We start from the raw sequence: 26,192 nt of genomic DNA, 5'->3' as shown, positions 1-26,192 counted from the left end.
GTGGTAAGTGCTATTGGGTGTGCAGTTCATTTCCCCCCCAGAATCTTAAGAATTGGAAAGGATCAGACATCATCCAGTCCAACTTGTATCTGGCCAAGGTTCCCCTCCACAACATTCACAATAAGTGGCCATCCAATCTTTTCTCAAAGACCTCTGGTGATGAAAAGAGCCTATTCAACTTTTGGACAGCTCCCCTTTGCTAGGATGGTTCCCCCCTCAACCCCTGCCCCCAACATCAAACCTAAATCTGATTTTTTACATTTATCATTTACAACCAGTGTTCCTAGTTCCTCCCTTTGGGGCTAATCCAATCTCTCTTCTATATGACAGCTCTTCAAATATAGCTGTCTACCCCATACCCAACCAAGTCATCTCTTCTCTAGGCAAAACGTTCCCTGCTTTCTTTAACTGATCCTCATATGGCATGATCACTAGGTTGCCCTCCTACGTCATCCTCCTCTGGGCACTCTCCAGCTTATACAATGTCCATTCTAAAATGTAATACTCAGAACTCAACATGACAAACCATATGTGGTAGACCGATTCTGGTAGAGTGAGCCCATCACATCCCTAGTCTTGGATGTTAGATTTTCTTAATGTTGTCTAAGATTGCTTTTTTGGGGGGTGGGGCTAGGACTGTTATATCACACTGCTGATTCATAATGGGCTTACTGTCTTCTAAAACCTCTAGATCTTTTTTTTCAGATGAAGTGCTATCTAGCCATGCTTCTCCTATCTTGATTTTTTTTTAGTCCAAGTGTAAGACTTCACAAGACCCCTTATTAAATCTTATTAGATTTGACCCAACATGCTAACCTGTCAATACTTTTTTCAGATCTTGGTTATCATACAGCATGTTATCTATCTCTCTTAGCTTTATGTCATATTAAAATTTCATAGGCAGGCCACCTATTCCTTTATCTAAGTCATTTGTAACGTGGTTAAGTATAGATGCTAGGGCATTCAACTAGATTACTCTTTGGGTCTGATCATTCAACCAGTTAGAAATAGACATATTTGTATTTTCTAGCTCGTGTCCCATCCACAAGAATAATAGGATAGATTTTTTTGAAATATTCCACTAAAATCTAGATTAATTATATTTACAGAACACCTCTAATCTATCAGATTATGGTAATTCTTTCCAAAAAGGAAATGAAGTTAATATGATCTGTTCTTGATGAAGTCATGCTGACTCTTTGTTATTGCTGTTTCCTTTTCTACAGGCTTACTAACCATGCCTTTAGTAACACATTTGAGAATTTTGAAATGAATAGAAATCAAGCTCACTTCTATAGTTTACAAATTCCATTCTCTCTCTCTTTCTCTTTCTCATCTTCTTTCTTTCCCTCTCTCTGTGTCTCTATCTTTCCTCTCTCTCTCTCTCTCTCTGTCTCTCCTTCCCTACTTCTGTCTCCTTTCTCTCTCTGTGTCTCCATCTTTCCTCTCTCTTCTCTCTCTCCTTCCCTACTTCTCTCTCCCTGTCTCTTCTCTGTGTGCCTCTATCTTTTCCCTCTCTTCTCTTTCTCTCTCTCTTTCCATTCTCTTTCTCTCTCCTTCCCTACTTCTCTTTCTCTGTCTCTTCTCTCTGTGTGTCTCTATCTTTCCCCTCTCCTCCCCTCACCTCCCCTCACCTCCCCTCCCTTCTCCTCTCCTCTCCCTCTCCTCTCCTCTTGTCACTCACTCTCTCTCTCTCTCTCTCTCTCTCTCTCTCTCTCTCTCTCTCTCTCTCTCTCTCTCTCTCTCATATTTGTCCTTTTCCAGTCTTCCATCTAGAGGACCTCTCTCGTTCTCTGTGATTCATTGGTGGTGGCTCAGCAATCGTGCTTTTCAGTGATCATGCCAGTTCATCCTGTCTTGGGGTCTTAAAATCAGCAGGGCAGTGAAGTGTTCTTTTAAGACCTTCCCACTTATCTTGATTCTCACTGCACTGTTAGGCATTTTTTTTCCCTGCTCTTTTCAAGAATAAGAGTGGGAGAGGGTAAACCTAGCTAATTATCTGACCCCACTTAAAGTAACTGACAAAATGCCATGTTCTGATTCCTCAACCAGGTGATAATCAATCAGAAGTAGCAACTAGTGTGAACAAGGCCTGGCTGTCTCCATGGAAGTAGGTTTGAATTGGTTATGGAAATTTGGTCCTGCTCCGTGAGTCATCTAGAAAATAGTGAGCCAGTTTGGAATCAAGAGATTTGATTGTTTGACCATTGAGAGGAGAGCAAGTGGTCCCTGAGGAGTAATCACTGGAGCGGTGGGGGAGGAGAGCCCCTTGGCCTTAGCCTCAGCCTCTATCCCCCTTGACTGGAGGAGGACCTAGTGAATGTTGGGGCACCAGAAGGTTTGGAATTTTTCATTAGTGTTCTAAGCAGTGTCCCCTGAGACAGCAGTAGTTGGCCACAGGGTTTCCATCAGAAGCCAAGGATAGACTGGATGTGATGGGGACAGGCAGCTTCAAGGACCTACAAGGAACCCAGGAGAAAAAACAACACTATACTATACCTAAGGGTAGTATCTTGGAGACTCCATCAGAAGGACTGTCAAAGCTGTTCTTCCTTTGCCATGCATAATCCCTAATCCTGCGCCCACTTTCTCCTGGATCCTGTATGTTCTTGTGGAAATATATCACAGAATTTTGGGGTGCCATTTTGTACCCACTGTTTCTATTGTCCTACCTTAGTAAATATGCCTTCCTAAAAGCTAATTAAGTCTGACTGATGAATGGATATAAAGTGATAACTATGAAGGAAGGAGGCATACAGGTGGGGACTCATGAGCTATAGCATCAGAAAACCATCCTTCCTCTCCTCAGGTCTACCTCTAGAACCTTGAAGGGAGATGTAGTAGCTGCCTTAGCAGCCTCCCTCCAGTCAGTGTAGGGCACCATAATGTGGGTTGGGGGAGTACCTCTAGATCCCGTGCCCCACAGGCAAAGTTCATTCTCCTTGGCAGACAAAACAGAAGCAAAACGGGAAATGAATGACTCCTCTTCTCCATTGCCCATTGTCATAGTTGAATTCACCCTGAACAGGGGTGCTGTCTCTTCTGCTGTCCTTGTCTTTCTCTTCTTCTTGTTGTCCATAGCTTTTCTGACTAGGTGCAGCTCATTCTGAGCTTTGGGATTTCTGCTCTTCTTCCAGACCCCATCCTACACCATTCCATCCATCCTTGCTTCCTTCTTTCATTTATACCTTTTAAAAAATTAAGTTGGGTGAAGTGTTCTCTGGGCATTTATATATGCCTTTTTAGATAACTGCTCTCCCTTTCCTTATTGGAATTCTTTCTCTTTGTATCTTCACAATTTCATTCTTTGTGGCTTCTCATCCCTCCCTGGATGACTTCCATTACAGAATTTTATTCCAGGGGACCCTACTTATGCTGTCTTTGAAGCCTTTGAAATCTGTTCTCCTCAAATCTAGCGTGCATGTCAGACTATATACCTGGTTTCCTCCTCTTTGTCCATCACAAATTTTAAGGGAGAGAGGTCACTTTCCTTCCCCCCTCCCACCCCCAGGTTGCCATCATTTTGATTTCTTCCAGTTCCTCTTAATTGGTAAGAATCATGGACCAGAATTACAACCCCTCTCCCATTTAGTTCCTTCATTTTTTGAAGGATGAAATTATCATTAAAGCAAGTCAAGAAATGATTAGTTCCTCTGCTTTCAGCAAAGTGAGAGTTCCAGAAGATGTATGGATAATTAAGGTCCCTTATTACCACTACTAATAGTAGCTAACATTTATAGGGTGCACTTTACAAACATCTTACAACTCTCTGAGGTAAGGACTACAAGTGTTATTTATTCCCATCTTAGAGGTGAGTGAACTGAGCCTTGGACAGGTAGACACACCACTACTAAATGTCAGAGGTGGGATTTGAACACAGGTCTTCCCGACTTCAAGGCCAGCAATTGTCTTCAAGTACTATATTACAACTCCATGCTAGTTTTGTGATCTGTTTCCTAAAATCTTCGTCTGTTTCCTTATTCTGTCCAAGTAGTCTGGAGTACACCTCACTAACAATATTGATTCCCTTTTTCTCTTTTGACCTTCAGCAAATCTCTCTACTGTGCTTCCTTATCTGGCTCCTGGATTCCCTCCTGAGTAAAGTATATCTTTAGGTAGCCTTTACTCATTCTGTCCCTTTTGATCCAATGAGCTCTCTTGGATTCATCTTTCTTTGTTCTACACCTCTCGAGTGCACTTACCAAGTAAGGCTGTAAAATATTTGTGTTGTTTCCTCCTGTTATAGGATAAGCTCTACCAGGGTAGGGACCATGGCGTATTTAAACTGCTTCTCTCCTTTCCAGCCCCCTTGCTCACTGCTGCTCCTTACTCATAAATGCTTAGTGAATGTTTGTTGAATGAATGAAAATAGTTTATCATTATCATCCAATAGGACTGAAAATGACAGCACCTGCCTTTGATACTGGGGACTATTATGAATTATGAAAACATGATCTCAGCCCTTGGGAAGTTTAGCTACCCACTGGCAACCAATATTGTAGCCTCACACTAAGAGTTCTTAATCTAGAGTCTATGAACTTTAAAATATATATATATATATATATATATATATATATATATATATATATATGACTTTTTTTCTTATCATAGGTTTTCTTTGCAATCTTCTACATTTTATTTTACTCATTTCAAAACATTCTTCTGAGAAGGGGTCCATAGGCTTCCCTAGACTAACCATGGGGCTCATGACACACAAAAGGTTAAGAACCCTTGCCTTGGACTAATCCCTGGGCTCAGTTTCCTTCCTTGAAAGTGATGTGGTCGAGTTAGATGTTTTCTAGGAACCCTTCCAGTTTGTGAGGCTCAAATGAAATACTAACTGTAAAGCACTTATCACAGTGCTTATCACACATAGTAAGTGCTAAATAAATGTTAGTATTATTAATAACAATGTCCAAATAAAATAGATTTGTGAATGCATGTATATCCATGCATATGTGTATATATATATATGTATATATATATATATATATATATATATATGTCATAGAATATCACTTTAAGTTTTACAAAACATCTTCACAACTATAATTTAATTCTTATAATAACCCAGGGAGACATGCTTATTTTCATTTTATAGATGAAGAAACTGAGGCTCAGAGAAGGCATAATAATAACAGAAATAATGATACTCATATTCATATAGTGTGTTAAATTTTCAAAATGCTTTTCATGATTAATTTCATTTGAGCTTTCCAGCTACCCTGTGAAGGAAGTGTACTCCAGGTAGTATTAGGCTGGCACAGTCGCCTAGGGACTGCTATGCTAGACTTGGTGTCAGGGGATTTGAGTTCAAATCTCACGTCAGATCCTTTCTAGCTGTGAAATTGTGGACAAGTCACTTAATATCTAAAAAGCTCAGTTTGCTCATATGTAAAATGGGATTAGTAATATCTACCTCACAGTATTGTTGGGAGAAAGTGCTTTGCAAACTTTAAAGTGCTATTCAAGTGTGTGTTATTATAATGAAGATCTGAGGCAGAAGCATCTGGACTCTGACCCAGGGCTTTGGACTCCTAGTCTGATGCTCTTTCCACAGTGCCAAGTTCTCTCTCTATGGTTTATATCTATAAGATCATAGATTTTGAGCCAGAAGAAATCTTAGAGACCATTGAATACAATCCCCTTATTTTACAGATAAGGAAATTGAGGTCCAGAGAGGTTAGGTGACTTGGTTATGGTCACACAGTGGTGAGTGGCATGTTCCAGGCATACAAAGGAAAAAAATAATATTTGAGAACTCTCCCTGAGAGTTCAAGAAAAAAAATTTTGGTGCTAGGATCCCTAGCATTGGTCCTAAAGCTGGTTACCAATGTGGCAAAATTTGAGGTGCATTAAGAAGACCCTCTTGACCCTAAATATATCCATCTCTAACCTCTCATGGTGCTTGAAATTTCACCATTCAAGATCTATTCCTTTGGGTCTAGAAGCTTTCCAGGTTCCACTAAGAGGGAACCTTAACTACTATGATCAGCCAGGACCTCAGTTGCAGTCATAACCAGCACAGGACAAATGGAGTTTTTACCCAGGGCAATGACACGTGCAGACATACTTCTTCCTTAGCATACAAGCATCATGATTATCTCTGTGGCTTCAGCCCTCAGTACTTGTCACAATATTGGCCCCCTCCTGGGGCTCACTTTGCCCTCTTTCCCATCCCCCAGCATAAGAATGAGGGCTGGAAACTGGGAGATGGGTTGCCTTATCTCTTTTTGCCATTCCTCCAGAACTGAATTTCTAGTTCCAGTTCTATTTAAGTTAGTTAAGGTGAAAGAATTTCTAGTTCTAGTTCAGCTTAGTGGGGATTATTAGTCAGCTGAGAAGAAGACTCCATGGAATGAGATACAATATAGGTACCAGGATGAGGTGGCATATCAGTAAAAAGTAAAAGGTCACAGAAGAAAGAGGCAAGAGGGTATCTAAGACAAATAGTGTCTGCTATCAAACTGCAGAAAAAGGTCAGAGCTGAATGCAGTGGTAAACACCATCTAGCCCAACTCCATCTATTTACAGATTAAAAGATTCAAGCCCAGTAAGGTGACACAGTCAAGGTTACACAGTTAGTGATGGCACTAGAGCTAAAATCGGGGTCTTCTCATTCTAAACCAATTCTCTTTGCTGATAATAGCCAGCCCCGATTGGCCTCACAAATCTACTGCTCTTGGGAAAACTGAAGACAGAATGTGGGCTGAGGGAAGTGTGTGGGAGCTTGGCATGTTGGCAGTGAGTGGCTGGCCTTGGGAGAAATCCTTGAGCCAGTGAGGGCAAGGGATGCAGGTCCTAGCTTGTTTTCCATCTTGGCATTGATTTGACCTGATGCAATTTAATTCAATTCATTAAAGATCTTGGAAAGAGCATTGGACTTAGGAGGAAGCTTGGTACAGTAGGAAGAATGCTGGATTTTAGAGTCAGAAGACCTAGTTTCTACCACATTTTACTTGGGTGACCTTGGGCAGGTTGCCTGCCCAGCGCTAGGACTCCGTAAAACGAGGGTGTTGCTCTATGACCTCTAAGATCCCTTTCAACTTGAAGTCTTCAGATCAGAAGTCCTGGGTTGGAGTCCTAGCTCTGGCCCTGACTGGCTGGCTATGTGCCCTTATCTATCCAAGAGGCATGAGAATTCATGCCTTAATTGTCAGGGTTTTGACACTCAGATGAAATGATGTTGATGTAGCTTGGTACAGTGAACAGATCCCCTGGAAGGAAATTTAGCCTGGAGTCAGAAAGCCTGAGCTGAACCCCCAGCTCAGACACTTACCAACCGTGTGGACTTTGGTCGAGTCACTTTACTTCCTTGGGTCTTAGTTTCCTCATCTGTAAAAGGAGGGGGTCAGACTCAATGGTCCCTTGAGGTCTCTTCTATCTTTGCCTCTAGGATCCTGTATAAGCAGAAGACATTTGACAATAGGAAGACCTATAGACATAGAAAATGCTGTCATCGCCCTTTGTTATTTGGTGATGTTACAGAACTAATTGACATTCTTTTGGGTAGGTGACTTGGAAAAGGGCAGCTGGAGACCCTCAAAGGGGCCTGGGAATACATATAGGTCTGAAAAAGTAATAGTTATTTATAGAGCACTTAAGTGTGTTACAGATATTATCTCGTTTGATCCTCACAACCACCATGGGAGGTAGGTGCTAGCATTATTATTCCCATTTTACAGATGAGGAAACTAAGGCTGAGAGCGGCTAAGTGACTTGACCAGGGTTTCACAGCTGGTCGGGCTTGAACTCAAGTCTTCCTGCCTCCAAGCCCAGTGAAGCTTAGGCTTGGGCTTCAGATGAGGCAGTGATTTTCTTCTTTAGGTGTGTCATTCCTAACTCGTGGAGTAGATCACAGAATTACAGATCTGAAAAGGACCTCAGGGGCCATGTAGTCCAACCTGACCAAGAATCCCCTCGTCAACATCTCCAGCAAATGGCCCTCCAGCCTCCACTTGAAGACCTCCATGAGGAGAAATCCACCACTTCTCAAGACAGCCTTCTACTTGTGCATAGTACTAACTACGAGAATCTTTGTTTCCATCAAGTCAAAATCTTCCCCTCATTGCTTCTAGCTCTACCTTCAAGGGCCAAGCAGAATAAGGAGTGATCGATCCCTTAGTGGGTTCCTCATGGGTGCGGAGATAGTTCTATCTCAGGGTATCAGATTCTACCTCCCCACCCCTGACACACCCCTCTCCCTTCTGGTTTGCCTGTTAGCGAATCCAGCCTGTGTATGTGTATGTATGTGTATGTGTAGTGAGTGGATGCTGCAGTTAAGACGGCAAGACTCGAATTCAGAGTATCAATCCACCACTGGAGGCACAAGTCAATACATGTCTAATATCAGGTCTAGGTGTAGTAACATCCTCATTAGTCATTCCGTCATAGTCTGGTCCCAACCTAACTTCTCAGTCCTATTCCCTCCACTCTCCTTCAGTCTCACTGTTTCACACACACACACACACACTCTCATTCTACCTGAGATTTTGCATATACTATTCATTCATTCACTTGTTCATAGAGTGACAGCAGTTAGGTCTTAGCATCATCACCTTAGAAATAACCTAGTCCAACTTCTGTTACTGATAAGGAGAGGGTTCTAGAAAGTGGACGTGCATTGCTTGAGGTCTCACAGGGTGTAAATAACAGGCCCAGAATTCTAACTTATGCTATCAGACTTCAAATCTAGGGCTCTTTCACTTACTTTGTTTGTTTTAAATCAACAAAAAGTCCACCCTCTCTTCCCTCACCCATATTGAGAAGACAAGAAAAACAAAAGTCCTGTTATAAACATGTGTAGTTGAGCAAAACAAATTCTGCACTCTATTTCCAGTGCTCTTTCAGAGATAACATGCTAATTAATGCAGTAAATGTGGATTGAAAGTCTACTATGCGTATTACTTGAACACAGGTTAAAGATGAATTTCACAAGTATAAAATGGAGCATGGCTAGACAGAAGTTCATCTGAAAAAAACATGGGGGTCTTGGATGGTAAGGTCAATATGTGTCAATGGTGTGATTAGGAAACTAAGAAAGTATATATAATTTTAGGTTACATTAAGAGAGACAGAAATTCGGGGACTCGGGTGGAACTATCTGTCTGACTGTCTCTGCTCTGCTCAAGTCACAGCTGGAGTGTCATGTTCAATTCTGGGTACTAAGGACATTAATAAGATTGGGAGTGTCCACCTAAGGTGGAGAGGAGGTCCATCAGGTTGGTGAATGGTCTCAGGTTCATGCCATATGAGTTCCTGTTGAAAAAATGGTGGATATTTAGCCCAGAGAATATAATATTAGGAGAAACATGGTAGCTGGTCTTCAAGTCTTTGAAGGAATGTCACACAGAAGAGGATTTAAATTTATTATGTATGGCTTCACAAAGGAAGAAATAGGAGCAATGAGAAATAGTGGAGAGGTAGATTTAGGCTTGATATAAGGAAAAATGGCCTAACCTCTCACACATAAAAACTAAATGAACAAAGAACATCCATTGTCCATACTATGACATACAGGTGTATGACTACCTATAGAGCTCACCCATTAGTATCTCTATCTTGAATTGACATTGCAAATGGACAAAGGAATCAGGCCCAGAATTTAACAGAAGTAGGAGAGACGGCCAGATTGTTTGGGAAATTGCAAAGTTCTTTGAAATATTCCAAATTCTTCTTATAAAAACAGACCCATATTTATAATGCCAATTTTTTTTCAGTGATACTGTATGACTGCAGATGAAGAGACAGTATAGACTATAGTTTTTCTTCAAATTATCTATTTACTTGTATACATGTTTTATCTCTTTAGAAGAATATAAGCTGCCTGAGGGTAGAGATTGTTTCATTTTTATCTTTATATCCCCATCATCGAGCATAATGCCTGGCACATAGTAGATATTTATTTGATAAATGTTTGTTGAATTGAATTAAGTTGAAAATGTATAAAATATCTAAAGATGTTAATAAAAGGAGACAGGTATAGAATATAGCTGTATGAGGGAAATATAGTTAATGTTTGTTGAATTGAATCAAGTTGAATATGTACATAATATATAAAGATGTTAATAAAAGGAGACAGGTATAGAATATAGCTGTATGGTAGAAATATAGCTATTGATATAGAATATGAACATATGATCCAGGTGTACATATGGGTTGGATATGTGATGGAGATTATGTGGACATAGACTGGATATATGATGGAGATAAGGATGGAAAGGTAGACTGGGGGCCAGAGCATGAAGGGCCTCGAATGTTAGGCTAGGGACTTTGAATTTAATTCCATAGGCAGCTGAGAACCATGAAAGGACTTTACCACTAACTTGCTTGAAATACCTTCTTCTGTCTAACTCATCTGTTGAAAGAATATTCCTTCTTTAGGGTTCAATTCCAGTGCCCTGGTCAGCAACAGCACCCATCTAGACATTTACTTTTTTTTTTCTCTATTAATCTTTACTTGTATCAAGCATGTGAGTCCTGATTCCTTCAACCAGACTGTGAGCTCCTCGAGGGCAGGGACTATGTCCTACACATCTCCTGTCTCTCCCACAATTCCTGTCAGAGGGCTAGGAACCTAAGAAGTGATTATTGAGTTGTTGAAATTAATTAACTGAAATTTACAAAAATACATAGCCCTTGCCTGCTGGGAGATGACAGTACCTATAGGGAGGTAAATGTCTTACCCATTTACTACCAGCAAAATCCTGTACTAGGCCCTGAGGGGGAAGATGCCACATAGAAGGCACAGAAGCATTTTTAGCCTAAGGAGGGATGGAAGAACAAACATGAAACAAATTGAAGAAGGCTTATCAGAAATAGCAATGAACATAGAATAAACTAGTGTCACGAATGCCTGGCAGAAGGAAAGGATGCTGGATTATGTAGACGTGAAAACATTCATTCATTTAATAGATTCATGGCATTTTAGGACACATCAAGTTCAACCCCTTAATTTTGCAGGTGAAGAAACTGAGGGTCAAAGAAGGAAAGTAAGTTTTCCAAGGTCACCAAATGAGCCAGTGGTAGGGCCAGGACTAGAACCAGGAATCTGGGGTTTCATTACACCATTCGTTCATTTAATGACTATCTAACACTTCCTATATGCAAAGCCTGCTACCAGGTGCTATGGGTAAAAAGAGAAAGAACCAGAAAAGGCCTGGTTCCTGTCTGCAAGGAAATATAATCTAGGAGGGAAATCAGTTATATATACATGTATATAAAACATATACAAATGTATGTATATGTATATATATATATATATATATATATACACACACACACATACATACACATTGTTTTTACTGATTGTTTAGACTTAAAGCGATATAGAAAATGTGGTTAAACATATATTAGCACATACATGTTTGTATACACAATGCGCATGTGTGCATAAAGATGTATGTATATACACATAAACACGTGTATATATGGAATAGTTGTCTTTCAAGGCCTTACAGGATGATGGCCACGTGTATAATACAAAATGCTACACCAGTTCATCGGACACAGAGAGAAATCCCCTCTAATTAGGGGTGATCTAGGAAGGCTTTGTGGAAAAGGGGCCAAAGAAAGAGGAAGGAGTGAGATGCTGCTGTAGGTCATGGGGAAAAGGGTGAGAAAGTAATGAGTAAGGGGAGAACTAAAGATGGAACACTATGGAGTAAGCAGGAGTCCTGGGGACAGGAAACGATCTGCTGACCTAGGGTTGCAGATGGAGTTCATACCCAGTCTCCCTGTTTGGTGCAACCCGCTCAGCCCTGGGACCACCATTGTCATTGAAACAGAGGGGATCCCAAAGGTCTTAGTACAGTTTTAACCATTAAACCCTCTTTATATTTGGGGGTTACTTCAAAGTCTACAGACTGGTTTACTGACATTATTTCATTATGAGATGAGTACTCTAGGTATTCCTATTCCCACTTTACACCTGAGAAGATGGAGGCTCAGAGAGATTCAGTGCTTTGCTCATGGTCACACAGCCACTAAGTGTCAGAACCGGGATACTGCCCAAGGGGGTGCCTTCCACAAGACCCACATTGGACCTTTACACTGTAGATTTATCCCTCTCTGAGCCCCTTCCTGCCCTCTTCATAACTTCCCCATCCTCTGTCTTCTTCTCTACAAATCCTGTTCTCTTCCATAAACCTGCCAGTCTGGGCTATGGTGTTCATTAGAAAGGGAGTTCATGGGGGGATGTGGTGTTCTCCCAGGTCTGACCTGGAGCATTGTTAAGCCTTGGTTCTGTCCTCTCATAATAGGAGAAAACTAGACTAGATGTTCTTTTCTTTTTTTAGGCAATTGGGGTTAAGTGGCTTACCCAGGATCACACAGTTAGTAAGTGTCAAGTGTTTGGTCTGAGGCCAGATTTGAACTTAGGTCCTCCTGACTCCAGGGCCGGTGCTCTATCCACTTCACCACCTAGCTGCCCCTAGACTAGATGTTCTTGAAGGTCTCTTTGAGCTCAGACACCGTATGGTTCTTGGATTTCTTATGCATGTTTTAATGGCGGCTTTCTGATAGCAACGCTGTAACTTGCAGGTGAGATTACTTTTTTGTTTTTTTTCGGGGGGCTAGGCAATGGGGTTAAGTCACTTGCCCAGGGTCACACAGCTGTAAGTGTTATGTGTCTGAGGCCGGATTTGAACTCAGGTCCTCCTGAATTCAGGGCCGGTGCTCTATCCACTGTGCCACCTAGCTGTCCCTACAGGTGAGATTATTAAGGGCTGACACCCACAATTCACCAAATATATGTTAAGGATGTGTAAGGCCACACTGAGTTCCCAGGGCCCCAGGACCTATCCCTAAGGAGCCTACAGTCTAGTAAGGGAGGTAAGACAGGTACACCAATAATTGTCATAGACAAGATACTGCCTGCACTTGATGACCTCTGGGTCACTTTCAACTCTTTGATTCTGAGATTCCAGCTCTATTACACAAATCAGAACATTGCTAACTTTAAAGGAGAGATCTTAACAAAGTGCTATTAGACTTGGGGAGAGAAGAATCATTTCCACTTGGAGGTGATCAGAGAAGGTTTCATGGAGGAGGTGATAACTGAAGGAAGGGATTTTAACATGACGACGGTTGTCATCATTACCACCAGCAGCAGCAGCAATAGCATCACTACCACTACCACCATCATCCTCTCCTGGCAGTAAGCAGGATTCCAGCAAAAGGATCCTAAGAGTTGGGCTCCCCAGGAGGAATACAGTCTCCAAACTCAAGGCTATTTGGGTCAGGGAGAAGTACCTGCAGGTCTGTGATGGAGGACAAGATGTGAGCCACAGGGCTGTCTATCCTGGTTGAGCCCCCAGTGGATTGTTTCAGTCTGTAGGAATCTTGGCCTGGCCTGGGTCATCTCAAGTCTGGTAGGCCACCCCAGGGTCAAGGTAGTGCTGGGTTCATTGTCTAAGGGGGACTGGGGCTCAGGTTAGGAGCTAGAGCTAGGCTCCTTCCTCTCTCCATCCACCAAATGTTCTCAAAACCCAATAGGGAACTTGGGGGCCACTGTTTACTCCCTGAGGCACTACAGATGAGACAAAGAGAAACAGAAACACAGACATGACTGGAGCTGGATAGAGATGATAGATAGATGAAAGAGAGGGGAAAGGAATGGAGGAAGAGGAGAGGGAGAGGGAGGAAGGGAGACAGAGAGAGAAATAGAAACTCATAAAAAGACAGAGATATTGCAAAGAAAAAGAGACAGTGATAGAGAAATAGATAAAAATAGGGGGAGAGAGAGAAATATTAAGAGATCAGGGGAAGGAAGTGAGAATTCATTCCACTGAGAGACAAGACAGAGAGATGGAAAGGAAAAGACTGAAGGGAGTGATTTGAGAGGGGGAGGGAGAGAGGGAGGAGAAACAGGGTTCAGAAGGAGAGGAGTTGAATGTGGAAGCCCAGCAGCTAACCGACCCAAGCCTGTAAGCAGGGAGTGAGCTGGCAGCTGTTTCCATGGAGATAGGAATTCACTCACTAGGAGAGTGATGAGTGACTGCAGCCCCAGCCCTTTACCTCTGGGGCTTGGGGTCCTTTCTTCCTCCAAAGGATCTTGTTCCAGCTCTGCCAGCCCACTCTAGCCCCACCCAGCCCAGGCATGGGGGCATGGAGGATTCGTGAGGAAAACAAGAGTGGGGATGGATGGATTGAGGAAAGGAGATGAGAAGGGCTGGGGTGTATGGTGTCTAAGGTACGCTTGTATGAGGCCAGCTTTGACTGTCCCCTCCTCCCCTAGGACCCATTCTCTCCAGGACCAGGAGTCTTCCCTCTCCCCCCTAGGACTTGGTGACTTTGGCCTTGAGAATAGGAACGAAGGAGAGCTCTCAGTGTCCAATCTGGGAAGGGAAGAGAAGCAGTGACAGGTAGGGGAGGCAGACAACACACCATGTAGAGAGCTAGAGGAAGGGTGATGGGGAGAGGGGAGGTGGGGAGAGGAGAAACAGGGAAGTAGAGGAGAGGGAGGGTGGGGCAGAGAAGAGAAGCAGGAAAGGAGGGGGGGAGAAGCATGGCCAGGAGGAGGAAGGGAACCAGGGAAGAAGACGCTGAGGAGGCAAACATGGCTGCTTGCTCTTCTTTCCAGCCTTTGGTTCTGAAGCTTCCAATCCCACTTCCCACCAAATGACCTTTACTTTTCTGTTTCTAAGGGATCTGACCTCTTCTGCTCCCAACCCACACCCTATTATCATGAGTGGTGGGGGTAAATGCTGGTGGGGTAAAAGGAGGCCTCTTAGGAGACCTCAGGGGACGTTGTGGAACTGGAAAGGATATCAGGGGTGGGGGAGGGGTGTATAAATAAATTGACTTCTTGGTATTCTTATTAGGTTGAAGACCCCTGGGGTGAGCTATAGGGGACAGAAGTTTTGTAGGTTGGGGATAATGACAGGTAACTTTAAAGTGAGCCTGAGGTTGGGGGCATCTCCTCTTTCTCTCCCTTATCTCCGGATGACCAGAGATGCATTGGATGGATGTGAGTGTTCGAGGTGGGCTAATGGTTCTAAGAGGGATTGGGGGGAGTCCATAGGCTGCCTTATAGAAAGGAGCCCAGTACTGGACTCAAATCTCCGCTGACTGTCTCCATAACCATGGAGAGCAGGATTGCTGTCCTTGGCACTGGCCAGAATCAAAACTATCTTCCTCTTCCTGCTCCTTTTCCTTCTCTTCCTCATCACTGTCCTCTTCATCCTCATTCCCAAAAGCATTTGTGAAGGGCCCTTGGTTTTGGGGAGCTTCTATTCTAAGACAGAGCCAGAACGACAGAAACAGGAAACCAGGGGCTGTGCATACACAGGCAAGCAGGTTTTAAGTCTCTTAAGTCCCTTTCAGGATGAGGATCTGACTAAGGTCAAGTGTTTGGTGGAGAAGAGGGGGGAGATTTCCACAATCAGAGTGGATGGGGTAATGGCAGGTTGTCAGTTCTTCTCCGGTCAATCCAGAACAACATCAAGAAACAGGAGATTTCAATAGTCATTTAAATGAGGTGAGGTGAGTTGATAACAAAGGCTTTGCAGGGTCCACACAGGTTTCTGTTCCTAGAAGTCAGTTAACAAACATCTATCAAGTGCTGACTACGTGCCAGATAATGGGCTGTGTGCTGGGGACACATAAAAAAGGCAAAAACATGGTCCCTGCCATCAAGGAGTTCACATTCTAGTGGGAGAAAACACGTACACAAATAGGTAGGTACAGGATATATAACAAAAGTAAATTGAAGGTGCCTAGGGAAAGGCAGCTCACTGAATAACCACTTCCCATGAACTGGATGGAGTCACGCCTCCACAGTTTGAAGAGAAGGTTCTGGGGTGACTCTGGCCTTTGGGAGTAGCAGAGGTAATGAATCTCTTTTCTCCTCCCTCCCTGGCTGCCTCGGGGACCTGGTCCTCCCTTTCCTCCAGCTCTATGCCTGGTCCTGGGCTGTATGATCTTCCCCGATGGCTGGGATGCAGAGACCATCCGGGATATGTGTGGGCAGAAGACAGGGAAGTACTCTCTGGGGGACTGCTCTGTGCGCTGGGCATACATCCTGGCCATCATTGGCATCCTCAATGCCCTCATCCTCTCCTTCCTCGCCTTTGTGCTGGGTAACCGGCAAAGCGACTTGCTGCAGGACGAACTCAAGACAGAGAGCAAAGGTGAGTGGGCAGGGACACATGGTCTGGGGCGCTCGCCACTGGCCGAGCTATTGTCGACGTAGAAGGGTTAATCTGTACTCCAGGAGCTCTGAGCTCTGAGGAGAGCTCAGAGGATAAAGGTGGGAGGGGAGTAGGGGAGGTTGGGGAGTCGGGCCATTCATGTAGCGCTTGTCTGCCTGCCCAGAGATTCATTTTAGAGAGGAAAACAGTATGTCTCCCTCGGCCTGACGAAGGTAAGCCTAGGGGGGGCTTGGATCACTTGTGCACTGGGACCATCCCCGCTCTGAGCTCTCATCTGAGGGGGGCGTAGCAGCGGTGCCCTGAGGCTCTGTCTTAGGGTCTGATCAAAAGGCCAGACTAGTCCCCGGAATGGAAATGTTACCACCTTGATTTGTGAGTCCGAAGACCCGGGTTGGGATCCTGGGTTGTCCCATTGACCGCTGTGATTAAGTCACTTCCCAGGATATCTGCAAGGGACCTTAGAAGTCATTCAGCCCACACCCTTCATTTTTCAAATGAGGAAATGCACATATACAGAGAAGGAGTGATGTGCCCGATGTCACACAGTGGCCGAGCTGAGATTTGAACCTAGGTCCTCTGACCCCGACACATCTCTCTTTTCTTTGGACCAAAGCTGCTGCTCTCTGGGCCTGCTTCCTCATCTGCAAAACAGGAATAATAACATCTGCACTACTTATGTCATAGGCTCAAATAAGTGGTTGTGATTTTTTTTTCTGGACTAGTGATTTCATCAGAGCAGGGAACTCGATGTGAGAGAGCTCCCCGTACCAAAACAGCTAGAACACCTCTGTGACCCCGAATCTTTCCAAGTTGTGTGGGGACACTGGGAGGGGAAGGGACTTAAGGTCACACAGCCAGTATTTGTCAGAGGCAAGACTTGAACCCAGGTCTTTCTGACTCTGAGGCCAGCACTCTTATCGATTGCACTAGGCTGCTTCTCCAATGTTGGCTCTCAAATGACATGATGTATGGAAGCAGAAGGCTCGATAAACCTAAATGCCAAGAGAAATGGAAGCTATTATCATCACAAGATTTCTCAGAAAGGGTCGGTAGGGTCTATCTCATTCTAACCCAGGACGATCTGGTTTTGGCCATCTTTCAGGAGAAGCCCTGGAATCCTTCTAGTCACTCACACCTGAGATTTCTTTGCCTGGAAGCTGAGGCAGAATGGCTGAGCTAAATTTATCCTTTGTATGGACTCTTCTATCATCTTAGCTCTCCTGGCCCACTGAGTCTCCTCTTCTTCCTCCCCACTCCTGGTCTCCAAGTGCTTAGCTGCTCTGGCCCACAAGTCAGCCATAGACAGGTCCTGGTGTTCCCTCTTGGGTCTCTCTCCCTTTCCTATTCTGTAGCTAGTTTTATCCGTGGGCTCACAGCATATTCACTTTCCACTCTGACCCAAGCTACCTTTCCTTCTCCTAAGTGTTCAATCAGCCAGCCAGTCCACGCAGCTTCAGCAGCCCCTAGACACTCTGTCCACTCACCCTGCACCATAATGGACTTGAAATCGTGAGCTATCTCCTCCAAGAAGTCCACCAAGCTAACTCTTGATTCTTTGAACTGACATGGCAAAAGGGACATGGGCAATCCAAAACCCCAGATGAGGAAAAAAAAAATAGATTTGCTTTTGGAATGGAGTGAATTATACCTGCTGGGCCTTGAAGCATAGAACATAGACCATTAGAGTTGAGAGTGACCTTAGAGATTGGCCAGTGAATCCAAAGCCCTCATTTTATGGATGAAGTATTGAAACCCAGAAAGAAGTTATTCAAGTCACTGAGTTAATTAGATCTTGATTCAGCACATACCTCACCATCCATTCTCCCTCTACCCTGAGCCTCACCCAAGCCTCTCAGGATCCTCCCCAACTATTTTTTTTATTTTGGAGGAGTAGGGAAGGTTTATTAAATATATTATACAACAAAAGTCAGATTTTTTTTCTAAAATAATCTTGCACCATTAAATAAATGAAACTCCAAAAATGTCTCTTCTGCAACACAGAGGAAAACTGTACAGTTACTCAAAGCTGCTTCTGCTCATGTCACTATTTCTATAAAATGACATATCCCCTTGTCAATATTAGTGTACTTAGATATTTCCTCTGGACGGTGGAAGGCAGGGTCTATACAATCTCTGTTCTCTATACTAGATATTCCTTTTAGATGATAATGGTTGAGGCAGGGATGTGCTGTAAGTGTTTAACAACCAGCTCTATGGGGGGGGAACTACATTCTACACACTTTTATGTTTAATCTGCATTATTATTTTCTCCATCACTTTCCCAAGTCCAAACAACAAAACAATAAATCTAGCCGTGATTTGTGGTGCATGCAGGTTTCTGAGGTGCAAAATGCTTACGCTGAAGATTTGACATTGGCCTGTCCAATTTGACATTGGCTCCAGCACAGGCCTGGGTTGAAGGGGAAGATCACCAGGACAGCCCTCCTTGGGGATGGGTTTAGAAGAGAATGACTTCCTCTGGTGTTCACCCCTGAATTGCATGTTCAGGGCCAAAGCCAGCTGTGGGAATTTAGAGAAGGGTCCCTTGAGCTTATGTAAAGGGGCTACGGCCTAGAGAGGAGACCAGCTAAATAGGCCCTAGGGACCTAAATAGGCTGGAACCATTGGGGAATGTGACAGAGCTGTCTTCATTTCCCCTGCTTCCCTCCCCAGCCTGTAGTACAGAGAGTCCTGCAAAGAGAATTAGAAGACCTGGGTTTAATTACTGGATCTGCTCCTTAGTAAACTGTGTGGTCTTGAGTGGGTTACTTTCCCACTCTAGGCCTCAGTTTCCTCACCTGTAAAATGAGAGTGTTAGTCCAGATGATCTCTGAGGGGAATCAATGAACCTGTATTATAAGAGGACTATTGCTGAGAGACAAGATTAGGGACTAGCCCTTCCTTAAATCTGGGGAATTTCTAGCACCCATTCTAAAGGGCAAAGGTTGGGCTGGGGTAAAAGAGGAGAATTCTTATCCTTCCGGTTTCTAGTTCAGAACCTTGGCCCCTACAGTCCTGCCTCCCTCGTGGGGGTCCTGAATGTCTAGTTTCATTTGAGAGCAGAGCTGGGATGAGGCTCAGGAAGTCTTTATCTAACTCTTTGTCTTTGTCTCTTTCTGTCTGTTTCTCTACTTCTCTTCTCTCCCCCAACCCCATCCTGACCCCGCTACCTTGCAGATTTTGTGGGCTCTGCGGTAAGTTCTGTGTTACGGCCTGGTGGGGAGGTCCCAGGGTGGGGGGTCCTCCCCTGTCCAGTTTCTCACTCACAGGGACCCTGAAGGGCAGGATCTCAAGCCAGACAATGATATGAGCTCAACTTGTCCAACTTTCCCTCCCCAATCCCTCCATTTGAACCCCTGGGGCAGACCCTGACATCAGACTACTCTCACAATTGGGCTGCCCTCTTGCCTTTCCCTGCCTACCTCCCAATCTCTAGTCCTGGCCAAGGGAGCAGGTGGGGGTGGCTTCCTGACCTCACACAGGCCTTTCCCTCTGGACCCAGAGAAGGCCTGGGTTCTGGTTCCCAATGACACTGGACTTTAAAGAGAACCAGACTTCCCTTGAGCCTCTCTGGGTTTCCTTTCCCCATTGTCCACTCTAACTTCACTGAAGGCATCAGGGCCATATTAGGCCTCCTCCCAGGCCACAAAATTTGCAATCACCAGTGGTGACTCAGTGACCAAACCTTTTGGTTCCAGATCATAGGGGAAACCCCTTTATCCTTCTGGGGTTCCTTTTCCCTCTCCCTTCCTGGCACTGGCCCTCTAGGGTCCCCACCCACAACTGCAGGTTCAGTTCTCAGTTTGGGGGCTGCCCCGCCTGGTGCTGACTCCCTCTGTCCTGGCCCCCCTTCACCCCCCCCCCCCCCCCGAACATAACAGAGATGCTGCCACTGGGCCTTGCCCTCTCTGGAGGCCCCGGACTGGACTCTTTCCCGCCTTTTTCTGCCAACGACGGTTCAGTGACGTGCACCTCGAAGCCTCAGATGCTGCCAACCTCCCTCGGGCGGCCTCCCCGAGACCCTGCTCTCCCCACCCAGCTCACCTAAGATGAAGATGACCTGCCTGGAGGGAGGGAGCATGGAGTCCTGGGGTCATTCACCCCCTCCTCTCTTCACCCACCATCCCACTGGCCACTGACCCCACTGCTTTCATGGGGACAATTGCAGCTTTGTGTCAAGACAAAAAGATCAACTGAATTAACTGCCAAGATTCAGAGATCCTGGGGAAAGGTCCTGGACAGCTTTTCCCCCGTCTCCCTATGTCCAGGATCCCCTGTCTCCTTTTCTTGCCCTTTCATGCTGAACAAGAACAAGGACCTGGGCAGGGAGGGAAGGGGGTTGCTTTCATTCTGGATTGGGCTCCAATCTCTTCTTGACCCCGTCTCGGGAGGTCTGCTCCACAGACTGGGCCCAGCCTCAATGCCTCTCACCTGCCCCCTGGTCTGGGCCCGTTTTGTACAGCACAGAATTCTCAGTTCTTTTGTTGGCGGGGATGGGGGAGGGAGAGTGGAAGAGGGGCCCAGAGACAACATTCCTCTCCTCCATCTGCCAGTGGCAGAAACTGTCCTGTTTCTTTGATACTTTTATGTGCAACTTGAACTTGCAGCTCACCTCCAAACAGGGTACTCCCCATCCCACCCCCCAAACCTGCCCCCCCCCATATCCCCATCTTCTCTCTGCACCATCCCCTCTCCAACCAGGGGACTCCACCACTACCACTTTATGCTTTAAGCCCATTGTTTTGGAGACTTGATGGGGCTGTAAATGGGGCCAAGTTAACAGGTGAATGTGTGTGTGTGTGTGTGTGTGTGTGTGTGTGTGTGTGAGCACTAGAGGTAGTCACAGAGAGAATGGGCTTCTTGCCTTATCTCCTTCCCCCATCCACCCACCCTCTGCCTTTCTTTCCAGAGTGGAGAGATGGAATGAGTGGCACCAGGGGAAGTTCACGGGGTCCACTGGGTTGTAGGAACAGAGCCACTAGCCTTGGGGACCTCAGTGGGGTTTGAACCCCTTCTTTCAACTCTTTCCCCATTCCTCTCCAAAAGAGTGGGTGTCCCCATTCACTCTCTGTCCCATTGCTCATGCCCACGGGATTTAGATTGGATTATGAAGATCTCTCAAAATAGCCCGTCACAGTGGATTAGAACCTTTGCTTATCCCCTACCCTACCAGGAAAAGACAGAGCTCCTGTTTCCATACATCCAAGTCCCATCCCCTTTCTAGAGCTAGGAGGCTAGGTCCTGGATGGTTTGAGATAGGGGTTGATTCTCAGAGGTCTTAGACCTTCTCAGACCCTCTTCTTTCTTTCCCCACCCAGGGGAATCATTCCATTCATACACCTCCACTCTGGCCCCAGCACTGTGCTCCCTTCTGACTCCTTCCCCTCCCCTCCCCAAAGAACTTCATAAAAAAACTCAACCCAAACCACACAGCAATGCTACAATACAGTTAGAATGAAAGGGGGCATGCTGATTCCATGATCCAGTGAAGCGACAGGATGCCACCATCTACATCCCTAAGGTGAGGATGGACTCATCTGGGGATGGGAGTGGTATGCAAATGAGCTCTTTGAACATACACCCCGAAGTTCAATAGAAGGCTCCAGGTGAGGGGAAGGCACATAATTGCAGGAAAATGTAGAGACATGATGGAGAGAAGGGACCTAGGGAGCACAAAGGCTACAAAGAGTGAAAGGAGAGGAGAAAGAGAATGGTGGGGAAAGGAATAGGAGGATGGGGAGGGAGGGAGAGGAACACAGATTTGGAGAGAGAAAGAAAAAAGGGGATAGAGAGGAGAAAGGTTGACAATGGCAGAGTGAGGGAGAGGAAAACAGGTGGATAGAGAGGGAAGGAGACATTTGGAGAGAGACAGGTGATGGGTAAGAGGGAAAGAGAAGCAGAGATGAACTGAGGCAAAGGGAGACAGATGGAGAAAAGGAAAGGCTTACAGAGACTTGTAGAAGAAGAGGGAGACAAAGATGGGAGAAAAGGATAGGAAAGCAGATCTGAAGAGGGAGAGATGGGAAAGGAAGAGGGGTACAGAGACTAGAGAGAGATTTGAAGAGGAAGGAGGAAAGGCTGGAGAGTGGGAAAGGGCAACAGGTGGGGAGAAAGAAGGAAGGGGAGTTAAAATTGGGGAGAGAGGGAGAGGGAAACAAGGACAGGGAGGGGGGAAAGATTTTGAGAGAAGGAGAAAGAAACAGGTAGAGAGGCAGAGATGGAGAGAAACAAAAGGAAACATGGAGAGAGGAGACATTTAGAGAGTAAGAAAGAGAAGCAGGAGCAAGGGGGACAAAGTTGGGGATAGAGGAAGAGGGAAACAGAGAAGAGAGAAGGAAAGGTAGAAACTAAAAGAGGGAGAGAAATGAGTGGAGAGGGAGAAGGAGGCAAAGATGGGGAGAGACAAAGGGAAAAGGAGAGGAATGCAGAGATTTGGAGCGAGGAGTAGGGAGAGACAGGGAAAATGGAGGTGGACAGAGCTGGAGAGCAAGAAGGAAAGAGAAGAGGGAGACAAATGGGGAGAGGAGAGGAAGACAGGCAGGGAGAGACAAAGACAGACAGATGGGAGAAAAGAGGGAAGCAAAAAAATTTTTTAAAAAGAAAACCAGGAAGCAGAGATGGGGAAATAGACACTGAAATAGATGAGGAGAGAGGAAAATGGAGATGGGGAAACAGGAGACAGAGATAAGAGAGACCAACATGGGGAGGGAGATAAATAGAAATGGGGAAAGATGAAGAGGAAACATTGGGAGGGAGAGGGACAGTGGGGAAAGGAAACAGCTGGAAACAGGGAGGCTTAGGTAGGGAGAGGAACATGGGGAGGGAAATGGGAAGAGACGGAGAAGGAAGCAAGAGCAGAGGGAGAGAAAGAAATAGGAAGAGGGTAAAAGGGAAACATGAGAAGGAGGAGGAAACTTTGGAGAGTGGAAGAGGGAGACAGAGATGGGGAGAGGGAGGTGATGGGAAGAAAGGGAAACGTGGAGAGAGCAACATGGAGGGAAACAGATGTGGAGGGAGGGGGAAGGAAAGGGAGACAGGGATGGATAAGAGAGAGGGACAGATGAGAAAGGACAGGGAGTTGGATAGGGAGAAAGGGAGTGGTCATCATATGAGGAAGGAGAATGACAGATATGGAGAGATGGAGGAAGGGATGGGGAAAGTGACTATTACTGTGAGGAGAAGAAAGCTTACACCCAAAAGGTTGAAAATTCCAATGTTGCAACTGAAGAATGAGGATATAAGGCCCCCTGTACATCTCAACTAGTCAGGGTGGAATCACTTGCCTGAGCCTGGGCTGTGGTTGGGGATGGGGTGGCATACAGTGTATCCACCCTCCCCAGAAAACATAGTTGTGCTTTCCTGAGTCTTTCCTCTCCAAACACTCTGGGACAGGGTTCTGCTGGAAATCCAACCCTAACAGGCTAGAGTAGAGGGGCAGGGAACTGAGGGCTGTTTCCTTTTGCTGAAAGAGTAGGGAATGAGGCGGCATAGTGAGCTTCATCAGAGGACAGAGCTCCTATTCTGACAAAGCTGAGCCTGTGGAGAAGAAGGGAGGTTGGATACCCAGAAGACAGGGCTGCAGGGAAAGAAAGAAAGGATGGTCTAGCCTCTCTGAAGTTATAGCCCAGGGCTTCTCCCCAGGGAGACATGAGCAGACTGAGAGGATCTGGGAACGGGTTTGAGAGCAGGGGAGGCTGAGGGACGGTAGGCTCTCATGGAACACTGCAGTGATACCTGGCCCAGGAGAAGTTTCTCAGACATCTGATCAGGATCACCAGGTTGCATCAGACATAATGCTTTGGCCAGCATTATATAAATGGGGCTGACGCCTACCCAGGGCCCTCTTCTTTGGCAGCCCATAAACATGAAAGAGTTGTTGGAGTACTAGAGGAGGAAGGGGGTAGGCTTGCTTGGGCTGATTCATTCATAGGGGAATGAGGGGATAGAAGCAGAAGGGAACTCCATCCAGTGTCTAGACTTAGGAAGCCTAAAGGGGACAGCTAGACCTTGGGCTCCAATGAATGAATAAATGAAAAAGCATTTATTAATTGCATACTCTGGGCAAAGCATTGTGCTAAGTGCTGGCAATACAAAGAGAAAATCAAGACAGTCCTGCTCTTAAGAAGCACACATTCTAATAGAGGGAGACCACACACATAGGAAGTTTCAGCTGTAAATCAGGTGAAAAGGTCCCTTGTCCTTAGGGTGCAGCATCTATACAGATGGTAATGCCTGTTCTTCAACAATGTCTTCTAGGCACCTGAGCAGTATAGGGTGGCAGCCATATCTGAATGAGTTGTCTCCAGAGACAATCCTGGAAGCCTGTCACTTCTGATTGGGACTGAACAAGTAAGGCCAACCTAAGCCGGAGGTTCTTAATGTGGGGTTATTAGATTCACAGATAAATTTCAGGGGGTCTAATGAATTTGGGTGGGAAAAATTGTATCTTTATTTTCACTAACCTCTAACTGAAATTTAGCGTTTCCTTCAATTATTTGAAAACATGATTCTGAGGATTCCATAGGCTTCACCAGACTGGCAAAGGGGTTCATGGCATGAAAGTTCAGAACCCCTGTCCTGAGCAGAGGCACTTCAACTTTCCCCCACTCCTCTACCCTGTCCCAGAAAGACTCTGGGAGCAGGAAGTGACCCAGCCTCTTGGACATGCCTAGGTAAGGTTTACCGAGTCAAGGTGATATCTATTTACCCTGAGTTGGGAATTCTCAGAGGGACTGACTTTAGTGGAGGAAAATTCCATCTTTTGGAGACCCAGTGGAAAAGACTGTTCAGTCAGGGGGTTGACAGATAATAGGTTTCAGGCAGAACCTTAAAAACTCCACAGAGGTCATCTATTGAGATTCATGGCCTAGTGATAGTGGGAAACCAGAGACAGGGTGCAGGTTCCAGGCTTTCATGTTAATAGAGGAAGGAGGGATGGTTATGTCAGAGTTCAACAAACCTCTGTAAAGAAGTGCCCTCCTTCAGATGGGACTGGAGTGAAACTTGGGAAACGAAGACAGGAATGTCCTTTCTACAAAAGCCATGTCCAGTCAGTATCTCAGCCAAGTTGGCCCTCCCTCAGATGCCACCCTTCCTCCTGGCCTGGGGTTCCTGCCAGGTGGAGTTGGGGTGGGAAGGGGGAGCTCCAGTCCCCACACGGCTGGAAGCTTTGTCCTCAGTGGTGGTGGTAGTGGTGGCGGCGGCAAAGGTCCTGTGACATCTGTTGTTAGCCTAGCTTGGTCTTGTGAATACTTCATCAGTCAGTATAGTTTGAGTGTTATCTCCACTCTTTGTTGTTAAGACATGGCAACCTCAGTTTAGGTCCTGGAGCCCCTTTGATGCTGGACTTTAGCTTCACAGCAGGTGGAATGGTGTTCAATAAAGGAATTTACATCACCAGTTTGCATTGCTTATTCTGATTGAACTACTCTCAGAGAGCTCAGTGAACCATGGAGTGGCATCCTTAGTGGGGTTTTTTTGGGTGTTCACAATACTTCCGCTTTCTAAACTAGCCAGCACCAGTGCCTGGCCATCTCTAAATTTGTGCTGGCAAAAATCTACCTTTTCATTATACAATAAGAGTCACAAAGCTATTCTTGCTCCTTGACTCAGTGATCCTACTTTTAGGACTATTCCCTAAGGAAGATATTGACAGAAGAGAGACCTAACTATGCATGAATATTTGGAGGCAATATCTGTGATATGAAAAAACTGGAAATAATCATTGTTATCTAGAGACACTAAGATAACTTGGATAATCCATGGCATATGAATACAGTGGGGTATTATATATTTGTGCCATAAGAAATTAGAAGAAGGGCAGCTAGGTGGCACAGTAGATAGAGCACCAGCTCTGGAGTCAGGAAAACCTGAGTTCAAATCTGGCCTCAGACACTTGACACTTACTAGTTGTGTGACCCTGGGCAAGTCACTTAACCCCATTGCCTAGCTCCCCCCACCCAAAAAAAACAAACAAAAAAAAGAGAAAAAAATTTTTAAAAAAAGAAAAGAAATTACAAGAGAATGTGACATAGTGGAGAG

The 26,192-nt window shown here is 45.2% G+C and overlaps 1 protein-coding gene across 1 annotated transcript in view; it reads left to right on the top strand.

The window, feature by feature from the left end:
- The window catches only part of LHFPL4 (LHFPL tetraspan subfamily member 4), a 37,095-nt gene extending 11,548 nt beyond the window's left edge, over nt 1–25,547 (top strand). Inside the window, exons 2-4 of the mRNA XM_078152178.1 lie at nt 15,894–16,130; nt 19,329–19,343; nt 20,021–25,547. Coding sequence (XP_078008304.1) covers nt 15,894–16,130; nt 19,329–19,343; nt 20,021–20,199 — 431 coding nt within the window. The 3' untranslated portion in view covers nt 20,200–25,547. The remainder of the gene's footprint in view (nt 1–15,893; nt 16,131–19,328; nt 19,344–20,020) is intronic.
- Nucleotides 25,548–26,192: the final 645 nt, after the last annotated feature.

The sequence above is a fragment of the Phascolarctos cinereus genome, unplaced genomic scaffold (assembly GCF_003287225.1).
Source record: "Phascolarctos cinereus isolate Bilbo 61053 unplaced genomic scaffold, phaCin_HiC Scaffold_4;HRSCAF=312, whole genome shotgun sequence".
Classification (NCBI taxonomy): Eukaryota; Metazoa; Chordata; class Mammalia; order Diprotodontia; family Phascolarctidae; genus Phascolarctos; species Phascolarctos cinereus.
Note: the sequence above shows the minus strand (reverse complement) of the source record. Positions and strands in the feature narration are given on the sequence as shown.